Source organism: Oryx dammah, unplaced genomic scaffold (assembly GCF_014754425.2).
Source record: "Oryx dammah isolate SB20612 unplaced genomic scaffold, SCBI_Odam_1.1 HiC_scaffold_29, whole genome shotgun sequence".
Taxonomy (NCBI): domain Eukaryota; kingdom Metazoa; phylum Chordata; class Mammalia; order Artiodactyla; family Bovidae; genus Oryx; species Oryx dammah.
Genome location: NW_024070213.1, coordinates 76,750,288 through 76,768,332, shown reverse-complemented (window position 1 = coordinate 76,768,332; position 18,045 = coordinate 76,750,288). Strand labels below are relative to the sequence as shown.

Genomic DNA, 18,045 nt, shown 5'->3' with positions numbered 1-18,045 from the left:
GACGCGATTGATCCATTTACCAAGAGGAGAGAGGTTTCTACTACACAGTGGCTACAAGGAAGCCTGTCTGAGATCCAAAGTAATCTTGAGGAGCCTCTTGATGCCTGCATCCACAACAGTAGAAGTGAACTGAAAACTATAGCAACCGTCATAGTACTATATATAAAATAGATAACCAACAAGAACCTTCTGTACAGCACAGGGAACTATACTCAATAATTTGTATAATATGTTGTATTTCTACCTCACCTATAATGGAAAATTATTTCAATTCCTAAAAGATGATGCTGTGAAAGTGCTGCACTCAGTATGCCAGCAAATCTGGAAAACTCAGCAGTGGCCACAGGACCGGAAAAGGTCAGATTTCATTCCAATCTCTAAGAAAGGCAATGCCAAAGAATGCCCAAACTACCACACAATTACATTCATCTCACACGCTAGCAAAGTAATGATCAAAATTCTCCAAGCCAGGCTTCAGCTGTATGTGACCTGTGAACTTCCAAACATTCAAGTTCATTTTAGAAAAGGCAGAAGAACCAGAGATCAAATTGCCAACATCCACTGGATCATGGAAAAAGCAAGAGAGTTCCAGAAAAAACATCTATTTCTGCTTTATTGACTATTCCAAAGCCTTTGACTGTGGGGATCACCACAATCTGTGAAATATTCTGAAAGAGATGGGAATACCAGACCACCTGACCTGCCTCTTGAGAAACCTGTACACAGGTCAGGAAGCAACAGTTAGAACTGGACATGGAACAACAGATTGGTTCCAAATAGGAAAAGGAGTACATCAAGGCCTATTTTGTCACCCTGCTGAGTTAACTTATATGCAGAATACATCATAAGAAACTCTGGGGGATGAAGCACAAGCTGGAATCAAGATTGCCAGAAGAAATATCAATAAATTCAGATATGCAAATGACACCACCCTTATTTGCTACATGCATGTGTCTACTTGTATAAAATAGTGCTTCTTTGCAGAAAGCAAAGAAGAACTAAGCCTCCTGATGAAAGTAAAAGAGGAGAGTGAAAAAGTTGGCTTAAAACTCAACATTCAGAAAACTAAGATCATGGCATCTAGTCCCATCATTTTTAATGGCAAATCGATGGGGAAACAGTGGAAACAGTGAGAGACTTTATTTTTTTGAGCTCCAAACTCACTGCAGATGGTGACTGCAGCCATGAAATTAAAAGACGCTTGCTATGGGGAAGAACAGATATGACCAACCTAGACAGCATATTAAAAAGCAGAGATATTACTTTGCCAATAAATGTCCATCTAGTCCAGGTTATGGTTTTTCCAGTAATCATGTATGGATTTGAGAGTTGGACTATAAAGAAAAGTGAGGGCTGAAGAATTGATGTTTTTGAACTGTGGTGTTGGAGAAGACTCTTGAGAGTCCCTTGGACTGCAAGAAGATCAAACCAGAGTATCCTTAAGGAAATCAGTCATGAATATTCATTGGAAGGACTGATGTTGAAGCTGAAGCTCCAATACTTTGGCCACCTGATGTGAAGAACTGACTCATTTGAAAACACCATGATGCTGGGAAAGTGAAGGTGGGAGGAGAAGGGGATAACAGAGGATAAGATGGTTGGATGGCATCACTGACTCAATGGACGTTAGTTTGAATAAACTCCTGGAGCTGGTGATGGACAGGGAAGCCTGGCATGCTGTATTCCATGGGGTCGCAAACAGTTAGACAGGACTGAGCGACTGAACTGAACTGAACTGATGCATGTATGTATGTATAAAAGGCTTCCCACGTGTCAGTAGTGATAAGGAACCTGCCTGCCAACGCCGAATTTGTAAGAGACATGGATTCAATCCCCAGGTCGGGAAGATTCCCTGGATGAGTATATGGCAACCCACTCCAGTATTTTTGCCTAGAGAATCCCATGGACAGAGGAGTCTGGGAGGCTACAGTCCATAAAGTCACACAGAATCAGACATGACTATGCGACTTAGCACACAGCATATGTATGTCTGCTGCTGCTGCTAAGTCACTTCAGTCGTGTCCGACTCTGTGTGACCCCATAGACGGCAGCCCACCAGGCTCTGGCGTCCCTGGGATTCTCCAGGCAAGAACACTGGAGTGGGTTGCCATTTCCTATGTATGTCTAATTGTGCTATATACCTGAAACTAACACACCATTGCAAATCAACTACACTTCAATAGAAACAAAAACAAAGAAAAAAAATACAGCAACCAGAAAAGGCAGTATGACTGAGGACTTTGACCTTTCATGGATGAAGGTTTGGGTCACTCCAGAACCAGGAGCCACAGAAGTTCCAGTTGAGGACAAGGGAAATATGGAATGAGGAGATGAAGACAGAAACTATAGATACTAACTTTATATATATACACACAGCAGCTATCACCTGGTGACCAATTACAGAAATGAGTACTGTAGTAGCTTTGGCTAGTCTCTCCATGATTGCTACATGTATGTGTCTACTTGTGTAAAATAGTGCTACTCTTAACAAAAAAAAAGCAGAAGTTTAACTCTCACAAAATCATGGTTGTTTTGTTGACATATCAAATATTTCCATGGAGTTAAGAACTACAGTACCAGCACAATGTGTTTTGTACATGGTAAAGGTTTGTCTGCTCTCTGCTGCTGCTGCTAAGTTGCTTCAGTCATGTCTGACTCTGTGCTGCCCCATAAACGGCAGCCCGCCAGGCTCCACCATCCCTGGGATTCTCCAGGCAAGAACACTGGAGTGGATTGCCATTTCCTTCTCTAATGCATGAAAGTGAAAAGTGAAAGTGAAATCGCTCAGTCCTGTCCAACTCTTCTCAACCTCATGGACTGCAGCCCACCAGGCTCCTCCGTCCATGGGATTTTCCAGGCAAGAGTACTGGAGTGGGGTGCCATTGCCTTCTCCGGCTGTCTCATCTCTAAGGTGCCTCAACAAAAGCAGCAAAGTCCAGTGTTCATTTTCAAGAGTGAGGACCCCCCAACTCCACCGCAACCCAGGCCTCTGCACAGCAGAGGAAGGGAGACTCAAGAAGAACAGCTCCCCTTTCTGCCACTTCCACTGACTCATTATCCTTTGAGAGCAACCCCGATCAATCTCTCAGGGCTTGGCCAGCCCAAGCCTTTTATGATGGCCTTTTCAGTGCCATCAGAGGTGAAGTGAGAAGAATGAAAACAAAGAAGTGATTCTCCTCTTGATGTGACTTAAATAACCATGTACGGAAACATGCATGAGGAGGCTTTTTTCACTCTACTCGGGTTCTCTACTAAAAGCTAATGCTAACACTGGTCTTTTTTTTCAAGCTTTCAGTGTTCTTCTGTATTTTCCTCCCTTCGAGAATATCCTTCAAGATATGCCAAGTCCTAATGCTTTTATGATTAGTTTTCTCCCAAGATTTTCTGGCCATATTTCCCATTTATTAGGGCTGAGCCCTAATAACAGCAGCCTGAGCCTTAATTCTAAACCTCAAGAGTTCTTCCAAAGGTATAACAGCTATTTTTCTCTCCTAAATAATGGAAAGCTGTAAGATTTACATGTAAAGGACTTTTTTTTTTAATTTTTATAATGGACAAATTTAGAATACTTTATAATGGTGACTCTCTCTCCATCCACTGCATTCCTAAGAAAAAAACACAGGAACAGTGTATAAAGAAAACTGGGGTGGAAAAGTGACCATTTGGCTACTGTTACAAATATTCAAAACAATACCACTGGATACAGGCTAAAAGTCCATCCATAAGAAATTGGAACATAAATGAGGACATAGGTATTGGGAAACTACACAACCATCAAAAATGGTAATATGGGAATTTATATTTGGCAACATAAAAAAAGAAATGTAAAATTTGGTTATAAAAGATTATAATAGGATCCCATTTCTCAAAAAAACAGAAAATGTATTGTATATGTCATATGTAAGTACATACACAGAAATCCAGAAGAAAGACATCAAAATGTTATTTTCTTCTTTATCTTTTTACCTATTTGTCAATATATCTATATATATTTACATGTATATATTTACATATTTGAAGTTTTTACAATTATTGCTTTTATAATTTTAAAAATACCACAAAACGTGTTTCATTATACTAAAAAATATGGTGTACCTCTTACCATTTTGTTCTAACAGAGTTGACAAAGCATTTGCAGATGCCTGGAAGACTTCTTTTGATGAAGAGTGCATCAGCATGGACAGCATCACTTCCCTGTGAGCTGGGAACCTTTCACAAATTCAACCACAGCATTAATAGTAATCTCTTTAATAATTAAATATTCACTTACTGTTATCTAATCTAACAACCAATAAGGGCAGCTAAACAGTATTTTATGCCACCTCTACTCACAGGAGAGCAGTGTTCTATTTACATTATATTCAAATACATTACTAATAAAGTCGTATTTCTGTTTCTTCAAAGTAGTTAAGCAGTAGAAGGAGAAAACAGAAGACTCAGTAGATGTATAAATAGCTGCTAAAAGTAAACAGATTAAGTGAGAAAAAGGAGATGATGTAAGCAAGAAAGGAAAAATTAAGAATCATAAAGAAGTAGAGTGAAATTTTTTAATTTAGAGCATAAATATGTTTTAATGATGTATTTATTTTAACAATCTCCTGTGAGTTTTAAGGGGTTAGTATCTATAAATTGAAATTTTTATAAATTGTAGCATGAACCAACCTTATCCTAACTTCTTTAAAAGATTGCTCAAAGCAGATTAGAAGGCTGGTTTAACACATATTTTTCAAAATTTAGTTTCCATTCAAAATAGAGACATTTAAATAAATAGAATCTGTCATTAACTGCCTTCTAATTGGCAGTAGATCACTAAGGAAATGAGGGCTTCCCTGATAGCTCAGTTGGTAAAGAATCTGCCTGCAATGCAGGAAACCCTGGTTCGATTCCTGGGTCGGGAAGACCCTTGGAGAAAGGATAGGCTACCCACTCCAGTATTCTTGGGCTTCCCTTGTGGCTCAACTGGTGAAGAATCCGCCTGCAATGCAGGAGACCTGGGTTTGATCCCTGGGTTGGGAAGATTCCCTGCAGAAGGGAAAGGCTACCCACTCCAGTATTCTGGCCTTGAGAATTCCACAGACTGTATAGTCCAGGGGGTCACAAAGAGTCGGACACAACTAAGAGACTTTCACTTCACGTCACTATGGAAACAAGCTGCCAGAATTTGAGGTGCAGAATAATACTATTTAAATTTCCAAGGTAAGTCATTCAAAATTTAAAATTGAGAGGCTATGCAGAGCCAACAGTACAAACATAAGCAGTTGCTCATGGACATGAAACAAATCAGACATACAGAACTCCTGGTTACAATGTGCATCTTTGTCTGGTCTTATGATGTTTAAATGGAGCTCTCATAGAAAGCATCCTCAAGAGCTGACAGTTATACAAATAACCCTCTCAAGAGAAGACAGGTTAACACCACCACATAAAGTGGGGTGTCACTAAAGGAGGCTTCTAATCATATCTAATTACTGATATTGACAACCTCCTGGCTAGTAACCACAATAGAAAAGGTCACAGATGGCCCTGCAATTTCTGTCAGTTGAGAATAATTAGTACTTTTAAATTATTAGCCAGAAAACTTAAAGGTTCTTTCTTGATGATTCATAACTTACTGAATGACTCTTGATTCTAAATTTCTCCATAATAACTCTCACACAAAGAGAGTTTTACTAACTATTGAAGACAATGGGCATCAAAATATTATATATCCACAAGTATTTTATGGCAACACTTAATATAAATACCTATATCAAAAATATTTCAAACAATAAAAATTTCAGTGAATTGATTAAAACTATGACTAAAATTTTCTATCATATAAAATCAAAACTACTGACTGGCCATCTTCATCTCCAATCTTCTCATGTAAACTGTTTTGATACATAAGGAGATTATTCAGGGCCCAACAGGCAGCCTCCTGGATTCGGGAAGGAAAAAAAGAAACCAGTCAAAAAATAAACTATTGAACAAAAAATTTTGAAGGACTATAAAACTGATGACAGAGTCTAACCTGCACATGCTTGTTCTTTCTGTGCCAAGTTAATGCTTTGTAACAGGCTTCCAGCCAAAACAATTTATCTTCTTCATCATCATCATTCTCCTGATTCTCATTCTTTTCCTCTAAGTCTTGATTTAAGAAAATGGTCTCAGCTTTGAAAAAATGAAAACATATAACTTACATATGCTTTCGAGTGATCAACTGTTAAGATCATTATTTTCAAACATTATCAACAGAGCACTGGTTAATTAAAAGACCTCTTTAGTACATTACACACTTTATCATATTGCTATTCCATGTAGATAAATCAGATGAGGGAGAGGGTACCAAACCAAACTAATAGGCTAGAGGAAGATTAATTAAGAAAATGAACTGCTAATAATAAAGCTAAATCAAGGATGTATTCACTGATATCTGAACTGGGATATTTATCACAACTTTAATTCCCTTGAAAGTATCCTCTATGAGAAAATGTGTCACAGTAGGAAAAGAAAAAGCATTTAAGGGTTCCTTCTCTATACATAACTTTCTTGTTATAATCTTAACATTCAAGATCAAATGCACCTGAAAGGATTTCCTTGTTAGTAAAGTCACTTACTGAGGAGTGCTAAACAGCTGAGTGCTGCGATTTGTAATACTGCATTCTCTGAATACTGCTGCACGGCTTTCACCACAAACACATGCACCTCATTTAATACCAGGATATTAAAAAAATTACCTAAAAGTTAAGTGACATATTAGCAGAATTCTCCATCCATGGAATTTATATTACCTTTAATTATGTAACAGTATTTAAATCAACATATTTGAGTAGTGATAACTATTCTTAATTACATTAAAACATATTTACTGTAATTAAAATCACTTAATGACTACATAAAGAACTAAAAACATTTCATGCACTCATTCAACTATCTTGCTTAGGTAACAGAAATGACTGGGCCAAAAAAAAACACAAAAACTGTATGTTTGAGTTATATAACTCGTGTTGTTTGATTCCGTCTCATGTCTTGTTGCTGTTGTTTATTTGCAAAGTCTTGTCCGACTCTTCTCTTTTGTGACCCCATGGACAGGAGCCCGCCCACGGAATTTCCCACATGATAATCCTGGAGCGGGTTGCCATTTCCTTCTCCAGGGGACCTTTACAACCCAGGGATAGAACCCATGTCTCCTGCATTGGCAGGTGAATTCTTTACCATGGAGCCACCAGGGAAGTCCCTCTCTTGTCATCATCATACAAAAATCCATGGGGTGGAGACTTCTCTGGTGGTCCAGTGGCTGAGAATCTGCCTTGCAGTGTGGGCAAGGGTTTGATTCCAGGTTAGGGAACTAAGGTCACATATGCCACAGAGCAACTGAACCGGAGCACCACAACTTCTGAGCCCATGTGCCCAACTAGAGTCTATGCACCACATTGAAAAACGCCTCATGATTCAGTGAAGATCCTGTGGGCCACAACTAAGACCCAACACAGTCAAATAAATAAATATTTTTATACATGACACTACAATATTCAGTGTACAAAACAGTTTAATTATCCCGTCTTCTAAAAGATAAGGAAAAAACCTCCTTGTCATTAAATGCTTTTACTATAACTCACTAACAATTACCACATTTCCTTGTAGGAATAAGAATGAAACTTTTAGTTAGCTACATGTGTAATTAGATAATCCCTAAGATACACAGCCAGAATTGGAAAAGATCCTATACCATTAAAAGCCTAAAGCCCACACTAAATATTAATCAAAGTTTCAAAATCAAAAAGCAGATTAACTAGTGTAACTCTTCTGTATCAGCATTTTTCTATGTTCATACCTCTTCCACATTCATCCATTAAGCTGACATAATCCCCAGTCCTTAGTCTCTATAGTTTTGGAAAGTCATTTCAAAAAAGATTCTTTTCTACTTTTACTTTTACTTATCTAAACTTCAGCTGTCTCACCCTCTTTTCCCTACTATTATATCTAAGTCACTACCAACAGCTGCTCTACCACTGACCAACTTTATGACTCTAAGCAAATACCAGTGGCCTTATCTTATTTTTAGACAATTTAGGTGAAAATACATTATGTTACAAAAGCTGCCATAAAAAGTTAAAAAGACAGCTCGACATTTTCAATACATATAACTGACCACCAAAACGTTATTAGCCAGAACTATGAGTCACTTTTTTTAAAAGACAGAATATACTATGGAAAAAACAGAAAAGGGCAAATCAGGTATTCCACAAAAAAGAAAGCACGAAGAGCAAAAAAATATTTGAAAAGATATTCACCTTCTTTTACAATTTTCATGGCAATACAGATGGTAGTAGCATAAAACAAGAAATAAACCAATGTCCATGGATAGGAGAATGGATAAATAAATAGTGGTATACCTACATAACAGAATACTACATACAACAATGCCATGCTTCCCAGGTGGGTCAATGGTAAAGAATCTGCCTGCCAATTCAGGAGATGCAGGTTTCATCCCTGGCTCAGGAAGATCCCCTGGAGGAGGAAACGGCAACCCACTGATAATCCCATGGGCAGAGGAGCCTGACGGGCTATATTCATGGGGTCACAAACAGTCAGACACAACTGAGACTGAGCACACACACTGCACGCACATACAGCTATGTGCAAAATATTCATAAGTCTCATAAACACAGTTTTGAAAAACTTGCAGAGGACAACATTCAGACTGATACCATTTTTATTAAGCAATAACAAGCAAACATTAACAATTTTATTTACAGAGATATATAAACAGTAAAATTTAATTTAGAGCATAAGGTTTATTAACACAAAACTCTGAAGAGTGCTCACCTCTGTAGAGAAAGTGGTAGAAGGGCAGAGCCCAGAGTAGCTTTACCAGCACTGGTAACATACTAATACTTAAATTTGATGAGGAGTTTTTTTGCATTGCACTTCATATTTTTTATATGTTATGTTTATTCTTTTGTATGCAATAAATATTTACATAATAATACTTCAAATATAGCATTAACAATAAGATGAGGCTTCTAATATTGCACACATTTATTTTGCTACTCCTTTTAAAATTCCACCTAAGCATGGCATGACAGTTTGCTACTTTACAATATTTCCATCCAGGATATGTTCATCAGCTACCTATCCACCAACATGCAACATATGTATGTTATATACACTTACATCATATAGACTGTGATAAAAAATTAACCAAGAGTTGTAACTTACCTAATGTAAGCCTATGGAGCAAGCAGCAACTCACTTCTTGAATTTTTTCACTGATAGGGAATGCTTTCATGGCTTCTACCACAATATTATAACACCTGACATTGCCACTCATGAGGACTTCAACATTACCACCTAAATTTAAAAAAATCATAATTATCAATATGGCAATAATTTTCCCCATTGAAATATGCATATAAACACATCTCATAGAGATTTTAAATACATGACAGTATAATGGCTACAATACCAAATTTAAATGTCATTTTCTGTCAAATAGCTATAAAAATACTGTTGTTCATTGTTAAAATAACAAAACTTAGAACTCATCTCTAGGACTAAGGGAAAGTTGCTTTATTCCTGTATCTTGGCTTAAAAACGTAAATAGGCAAATCTGAAAAATGCTTTTATGTAAGTCAAAATATGTAAAGTCCTGGCCATTAGTTTTCAAATAAATGAATTTGGGGCCTGTTTCCTAATGAGGCAGTATTCCATTGGATAATAGATTTTAATTGTTCTTTTTTCTCAAACCAGTAGAAAGAAAAGCAAGATTATATCACATAACAGAAGAGCTAGAATCAGCCATGATCTATTCCTATTAATTCTAGAAGGGCAGCAGAATAGCCAGTGTAAAAGCCACAAAACCAAGCCTCCTGAAGGCTCTGCCACAGGCAGGGAAAAGAATGGATGAAGGGGAGAGAAGAGACAAAATATTAAAATATATGACTAAGAGATAAACATAAATGAACCACAAGGAAGGAAAGAATTCACTGGAAAAGGCAATTAATCAATAGACAGAGTATGTGAAACCACGTGGAGAAAATTAATTTATATGTCTCAATGAAACATTTACTATTCTTAAAACAGACAGAAAAAGGTGTGCAAAACAATTTTATTTCTTTTTTGGCACAAACTAACTTTTTTCCTAAAATTACATTTTTAATGTTCAAATTATATTTTAAAAAATGCTAAATATGGAAAAAGATGTTGTAATTAAAGAAAATGGCCTCTTAAAACAATTACCTGCTTTTACTCAGAACCACAGATATGATTTGCTCTAGATTCAAAGGTAGTCTAAAACGCTTGCTTGTGTATTTTTAGTTGCCACTTTCTTTGACCTTTTCATTATGAATCAGCCCATTTACAGTGAGGATATGTCAATGTGGGTGGAAAAAAATGAATTTCAAAAGAGCCAGTACAAAACAAATAAATATATAGCCAAGGAAAGGCAAAATGAAAAATATATTCAGTTTGTTGGCAGGAGATGACTCAGAGAAGTTTAAATTCCATTTTCTGGGGGCGGTCCAAACATGGCAGAGGATTAGGATGGGGAGACCACTCTCTCCCCCACAAATTCATCGAAAGATCATTTGAACGCTGAGCAAATTCCACAAAACAACTTCTGAACACTGGTGGAGGACACCAGGCACCTGGAAAGGCAGCCCATTCTCTCAAAAGAAGATAGGACAAAATATAGAAGATAAAAAGAGAAACAAAAGACTTAGGGACTGAGACCCATCCCAGTGAGGGAGTCATGAAGGAGGTGAATTTCCCAAAAACCAGGAAACCCTCTAACCAGCAGATCTGTGGGGAGTTTTGGACTCTCAGAGGGCAACATAACCATGAGGAAAAAAAAAAACAAAAAACTTTCCAAAACTGAACCAGGAAGAACTAGAAAATCTTAACAGACCCATCACAAGCACGGAAATTGAAACTGTAATCAGAAATCTTCCAGCAAACAGAAGCCCAGGACCAGACAGCTTCACAGATGAATTCTACCAAAAATTTACAGAAGAGCTAACACCTATTCTACTCAAACTCTTCCAGAAAGTTGCAGAGGAAGGTAAACTTCCTAACTCATTCTATGAGGCCACCATCACCCTAATACCAAACCCGGACAAAGATGCCACAAAAAAAAGAAAACTATAGGCCAATATCACTGATGAACATAGATGCAAAAATCCTTAAGAAAACTCTAGCAAACAGAATCCAACATACTAAAAAGATTATATATCATGACCAAGTGGGCTTTATCCCAGGGCTGCAAGGATTCTTTAATATATGCAAATCAATCGATGTGATACACCACATTAACAAACTGGAAGATAAAACCATACAATTATCTCAATAGATGCAGAGAAAGCCTTTGACAAAATTCAACATCCATTTATGATAAAAACCCTCAGAAAGCAGGCATAGAAGGAACATATCTCAACATAATAAAAGCTATATATGATAAACCCACAGCAAATATTATCCTCAGTGGTTAAAAATTGAAAGCATTTCCCCTAAAGCCAGGAACAAGACAAGGGTGTCCACTCTCACCACTACTATTCAACATAGTTTTGGAAGTTTTAGCCACAGCAATCAGAGAAGTAAAAGGAATAAAAGGAATCCAGATTGGAAAAGAAGTAAAATTCTCACTGTTTGCAGATGACATGATCCTATACATAGAAAACCCTAGAGACTCCACCAGAAAATTACTAGTGCTTATCAATGAATATAGTAAAGTTGCAGGATATAAAATTAACACGCAAAAATCCCTGGCATTCTTATACAATAACAATGAGAAAACAGAAAGAGAAATTAAGGAAACAATTCCATTCACCATTGCAATGAAAAGAATAAAATTCTTAGGAATAAATCTATCTAAAGAAACAAAAGACCTATATATATAAAACTATAAAACACTGATGAAAGAATCAAAGATGACACAAATAGATGGAGAAATATACCATGTTCATGAATCGGAAGAATCAATATAGTGAAAATGAGTATATTACCCAAAGCAATCTATAGATTCAATGCAATCCCTATCAAGCTACCAATGGTATTTTTCAGAGAACTACAACAAATAATTTCACAATTTGTATGGAAATACAAAAAACCTTGAAAAGCCAAAGCAATCTTCAGAAAGAAGAATGGAACTGGAGGAATCAACCTACCTGACCTCAGACTATACTACAAAGCTACAGTCATCAAGACAGTACGGTACTGGCACAAAGATAGACATATAGATCAATGGAACAAAATAGAAAGTCCAGAGGTAAATCCACACACCTATGGCACCTTATCTTTGACAAAGGAAGCAAGAATATACAATGGAGAAAGGACAATCTCTTTAATAAGTGATGCTGGGGAAACTGGTCAACCACTTGTAAAAGAATGAAACTAGAACACTTTCTAACATCATACACAAAAATAAACTCAAAATGGATGAAAGGTCTAAATGTAAGACCAGAAAGTATAAAACTCCTAGAGGAAAACATAGGCAAAACACTCTCTGACATAAACCACAGCAGGATCCTCTATGACCCACCTCCCAGAGTAATGGAAATAAAAGCAAAAAATAAATAAATGGGACCTAATTAAACTTAAAAGCTTTTGCACAATGAAGGAAACTATAAGCAAGGTGAAAAGACAGCCTTTGGAATGGGAGAAAATAATAGCAAGCAAAGCAACTGACAAAGAATTAATCTCAAAAATATACAAGCAGCTCCTGCAGCTCAATTCCAGAAAAATTAACAACCCAATCAAAAAATGGGCCAAAGAACTAAATAGACATTTCTCCAAAAAAGACATATAGATGGCTAACAAACACATGAAAAGGTGTTCAACATCACTCATTATCAGAGAAATGCAAATCAAAACCACAATGAGGTACCATCTCATGCTGGTCATAATGGCTACTATCAAAAAGTCTACAAACAATAAATGCTGGAGAGGGTGTGGAGAAAAGGAAACCCTCTTACACTGTTGGTGGGAATGCAAACTAGTACAGCCACTATGGAGAACAGCATGGAGATTCCTTAAAAAACTGGAAATAGAACTATATGACCCAGCAATCCCACTGCTGGGCATACACACTGAGGAACCAAAATTGAAAGAGACACGTGTTCCCCAATGTTCATCGCAGCACTGTTTACAATAGCCAGTACATGGAAGCAACCCAAATGTTCATCAGCAGACGAATAGATAAGCAAGTTGTGGTACATATACACAATGGAATATTACTCAGCTATTAAAAAGAATGCATTTGAATCAGTTCTAATGAGGTGGATGAAACTGGAGCCTATTATACAGAGTAAAGTAAGTCAAAAAGAAAAACACCAATACAGTATATTAATGCATATATATGGAATTTAGAAAGATGGTAATGATGACCCTATATGCGAGACAGCAAAAGAGACACCGGTGTAAAGAACAGTCTTTTGGACTCTGTGGGAGAGGAAGAGGGTGGGATGATTCGAGAGAATAGCAATGAAACATGTATATTATCATATGTGAAATAGATCGCCAGTCCAGATTTGATGCATGAGACAGGGTGCTCAGGGTTGGTGCACTGGGATGTCCCTGAGATATGGGGTATAGAGGAGGATGGGAGAGGGATTCAAGATGGGGAACACATGTACTCCTATGGCTGATTCATGTCAATGTATGGCAAAAAACCACTACAATATTGTAAATTATTAGCCTCTAATTAAAATAAATTAATTTAAAAATAAATAAATAAATTCCATTTTCCATTATTGTTCAGCCCCATCTACTTTTAACAGTTTAACTTTCCATGAATAAGATTTTATAACCATTATTAAGAAAGGGCATTCTTTCACAAAAGTTTTTACTGAAGTCTCATATCTGTAAGATTCCATGTCTGAAATCATACATTTATTACATATATTTACTATGTATATATGAGATACAAAGTATGTAGTAATACTGTCAAAGCTTTAACCACACTTATTATATTACATTATCAGGTACTATTCTACATTTTTAACATTATTTAACTGATTTAATCCTCACAACTTTACACATGTGAAGATGAAATTATTACCAGATAAATGCATGTGTAAATCCTGTACAAGCCCCAATAGGTAACAAACAAAATAAAAAATGCTCAAGTGTACTTATAAAACAGAAGGAATTGAAATCTGAAGTAATAGAAGCATTCACTGGTGGCATACAGAGCAAATTAATTTTTTTGTACTTTTTTATTATAAAAGTGGCTAGATTTCAAAGCATCACCAAAATGCTAACCAAGAATCACAAAATAAAGTTCAAACTCCTTCCCGTGACTTTTCAGGCCTTTTAGCATCTGATTATGTCTGCAGCCTCATCCACTAATTCTTATCAAGCCCTTATCTCACCTCCATTAATCAGCATACAACCAGATGCTCAGGGCTCTGCACGTGCATTTCACACACACATGCATCCACACACTTATAAATATAGTTTACTGAGCTACTTTTATCCTATTGATATTTCTATGCTTTCTTGCTCTAGGATCTTTACGCTTTAAGATGTCCACCCTTGGGTTACTGCCTGCACCTCTACTTAATCTCACACTTTTCTGCACACAAAACTGTCCTCATCATTCAAGACTCTGCTGGGAGATCTTGCCTCACTCCCTGTTTGTTCTCATAACCCCAGGTACTTCTGCCAACATTTGCCTTATAATACTCTGTAATCTCTTCTGTGCTTGTCTGTATCTTGTGCAGTACTATGGGAATAGAAAGGCAAGAAATATTTATATTTTGCTACTATTTCCCCAGCACAAAGCCCAGAGCCAGCAGCAGTACTAAATCAATAAACAAAAATTAATCAGATGAATAAACAAATGAATGGCTTTATCACCTACAGGTTTCCAATAAAAACATTTTTGAAACACACTCAGAAAGAACATATATTGTAATTTTCAGGTTCAAGAAAGAAACCATGCATGCAGGCTACTTACAAGGAATTGCTAAGGAATGTAAACAGTGCAGTACATGAAGCACAATTTCCTCTTCATCTTCAAAAATTTTTAACGCACTGAGCAATATCATATAATCTTTATTCTCAACAAATTCAGTCAGTTGCTCCTCTGAAACTAAAAAATGAAAGACAAAATACTGACAGAGCTAAAACATGATTTAAAAGTTTAATTACTCAAAAATACAATATTCATGATAATTCATGAAGACAGTATATATAACAGATATAAATTAAAGACTATACTTTAGCAAATATCCCTTCCTAGTAATTTTAAAATAGGGAAACAAGCAATTGAGGTAAAATAATTTTGTTTTGACCCATATCAGTTACTATTAGTTACTCCATGTTTTGAAATGTAGTGACTAGTTCTCAGAAAACCAAAGTTATTTACAATTTCATTTGAAAGATTCTAGAGAAAACTAATCTATGACTAATAAAGATGGCCTATGGAAGTGAACATATCACAATACTTAAAAAGGAGTGGTTAGTGGTACACTGTTGAAGGGCAGCTAAGCTAAATGCATCAGTTTAAGAGGGATGAACTTCAGCAAATGACAAGTAATGAGACTTTGAAATACTCTATCTTAATGGTCTTGATTTCATCAGAGAACAACAAATGTCCTCATTAATTTTCATAACTAGTCTTTGGATCAAGCAGTGAGTTTCATTTAGAGTCATTTTATTGGGTGGGAACCTCAAAAATATGTATAAAAATCTGGTTTATCTAGCCTGAGAATAACACTGACATAAATGTTAGAAAATGCAGCACTCTTCAGGATCAACATTAGTTTCTGTTGTTCAACTTTATACCAATAATCCATGTAATATAATGTGAAATTGATTGGGTTCTTTTAATAAATGTGGAGTGTCACCAAATCTTCTCATTTTATGGAACAGTTTCCAGAGCACAGTTTTAAATTTTGAAAATTAACTTTACAGGTGTCATTAAGTCCCGGGGAATCTGATACTCTTCAAAACTTCAGAAGTGTTTCCACTCTACATTAACAACCACAATATTGTTAGCGTTGATCTTTCTATCACAGTAAGATCTTCTTTTCAATATTCCTTGGTGCCTCTTCACACGTCTTGGATCCCACAACGCTGAAGAGAATTATTTTAACCCTTCTTTCATGAATAATGATGTGCCCTTAAACTGCAGCACAGAAGATTACAAACTCTCAAGACAATAACTCCTCAAATTCTATTCTGCCCAATTCTTATCAAAAGCTTAGTTGCCAGACGTAACATTTAGAGAAGATAGCCTGAGAGACATGCACCTCCTCCATTCCTCTCCTCCACCAAGCCCCTTCATCAGAGAGCTGAGGCCTGGCCCAAGCTGTGCTCTTTGATAGTCTTTCACTGAAATGACACTGTGTTCCTTACAGAATGTGTGCATTTTATCACCTCATCCAGGGAGACTCAAGGAGGATTTTCTCCAAGTCTCCCATGATTGCTTCTTCTGATTAATAGGTTTACTTTTATTTCAAGTAACTTTGTAATCAATGATGTTTCTGCCTCTTTCCTTTGCCTGATACAAAGCAAAGAACCGAATTTCTGGTCCATCTCTCTGCAAAGATACAGGATCTGAAGTAAGCAATAAATTTAATCTACCATCATACTTTCCCTTCACCCATTTCCTCATTCATTTTTCCCCTCTAATGTATTATAAATATCTATAAACTATTTGAAGTCTTTTTGGAATAAGGCAGGAAATTAAACAGTATAAGGTGATCTATTCCATTCCTGGAGCTGCCAGAAACTGGAATAGGTAAACTGGTATGGACACAGGGCCCACTGAGGTTCTTCTTATTCTAAACCCCAACCATTGGCTCTCACAATGACACAAAAGGTGCTCTCAAAAAACTTAGTCAACTGAACTGTAATGGAGATAACTAGCTGTGTGCCCTCAGGCAGGTTACTCATTTCACTTCTCTGATCCATTTCCTCATCAAGCCAGTGGAAGAACCAAAGGTTCCAACTAACTATAAAATTACATGATTATCTCTGTCATCAATCTCAGTGTTATGTGATAAAATACATATTAGTCTTATTCCTAAGGGAAATTTTGTAAACTTTCTGTTCTTTAGCCAGAGCCTTGAGCAATTTCTAAAATCTCTGGTGATGACTCAACATCATAAACCCAAATTTAACCTGTGCTTGACTTCACAGTTTTACTTTTTTTCTTTTTCAACTCCTACACATCTAGTTTACAAAGTGAACCTATGCCTTGTTAAGCAATGGAAGAAAGTTTACTACAATTGCATAACTTATAATCCATGAATGAAATTTATTCTGTAAAAAACAAGCAATATTTCTGAATTAACTCCATTACCTATCCTTCACTGACAACTCAAATTTTAATAAATAGTACAGTTTTAAATATCTTATCATGATAATTAATCCTACTTTTCCTACTATAAACCCTTATAAACCCTTTTTTCTTATATAAATATAAAAATAAAGAGTTTGACATTCTTAAATACCTCTCTCAAACAGCACATGTAAAACTTTACATCCAAGTTTCTGGACTTCATCACTGGCTGCAAATGTGCGCATGGCATCGAAGATTAACAAGAAAATATCATTTTCTTCATCCAATATCAACAAAGTGATTTTACCTATTTTGAAGAGAATAATAAGCTCCAAGTAAATAGCTGCTTTAACATTTAATGTCTTAATTTTTACATGAGGGCTATGATGGTTTGTGAACTTCTCCTTTTGATGAACCACTTAATTGCCCCAGCTGTTAGCCCTATCAAGATCTATGGTCTTTCTAAATGAGATAAATCCACAGTACACTCACCTATAACTTTATGATTCCCAATCAATGACCATTACCAAGACCTCTTGCCCCAAACTCCTGAAATATCTCTGTCTCTTAAACAACATTGTCTGAATGTTTCATGGCCACCCCAAACCTCACCTACTCCAATTGCATCTCTTCATCAATGATACCACCTTGGATCCAATAGTTACCAGGGAAATTTAAGTCATCTTCCTTCTTTCATTCTCCTTCTTTCTTCTCATTCTGCCCAATCAAAGAATCAACTCATACTAAGTCCTTCAAGTCTAACCTCTAAATATTTCAAA

At 36.4% G+C, this 18,045-nt stretch overlaps 1 protein-coding gene across 2 annotated transcripts in view; it reads right to left on the bottom strand.

Moving 5' to 3' along the window:
* The window catches only part of LRRK2 (leucine rich repeat kinase 2), a 223,726-nt gene that overhangs the window by 195,419 nt on the left and 10,262 nt on the right, over positions 1-18,045 (bottom strand). For both annotated transcript variants that reach the window (XM_040233495.1, XM_040233496.1), the window contains exons 5-11: positions 17,439-17,573; positions 14,936-15,070; positions 9,202-9,333; positions 6,597-6,716; positions 6,011-6,150; positions 5,838-5,917; positions 4,103-4,209 (exon numbers count right to left, since the gene is read on the bottom strand). In XM_040233495.1, the coding sequence (XP_040089429.1) occupies positions 4,103-4,209; positions 5,838-5,917; positions 6,011-6,150; positions 6,597-6,716; positions 9,202-9,333; positions 14,936-15,070; positions 17,439-17,573 (849 nt within the window). The remainder of the gene's footprint in view (positions 1-4,102; positions 4,210-5,837; positions 5,918-6,010; positions 6,151-6,596; positions 6,717-9,201; positions 9,334-14,935; positions 15,071-17,438; positions 17,574-18,045) is intronic.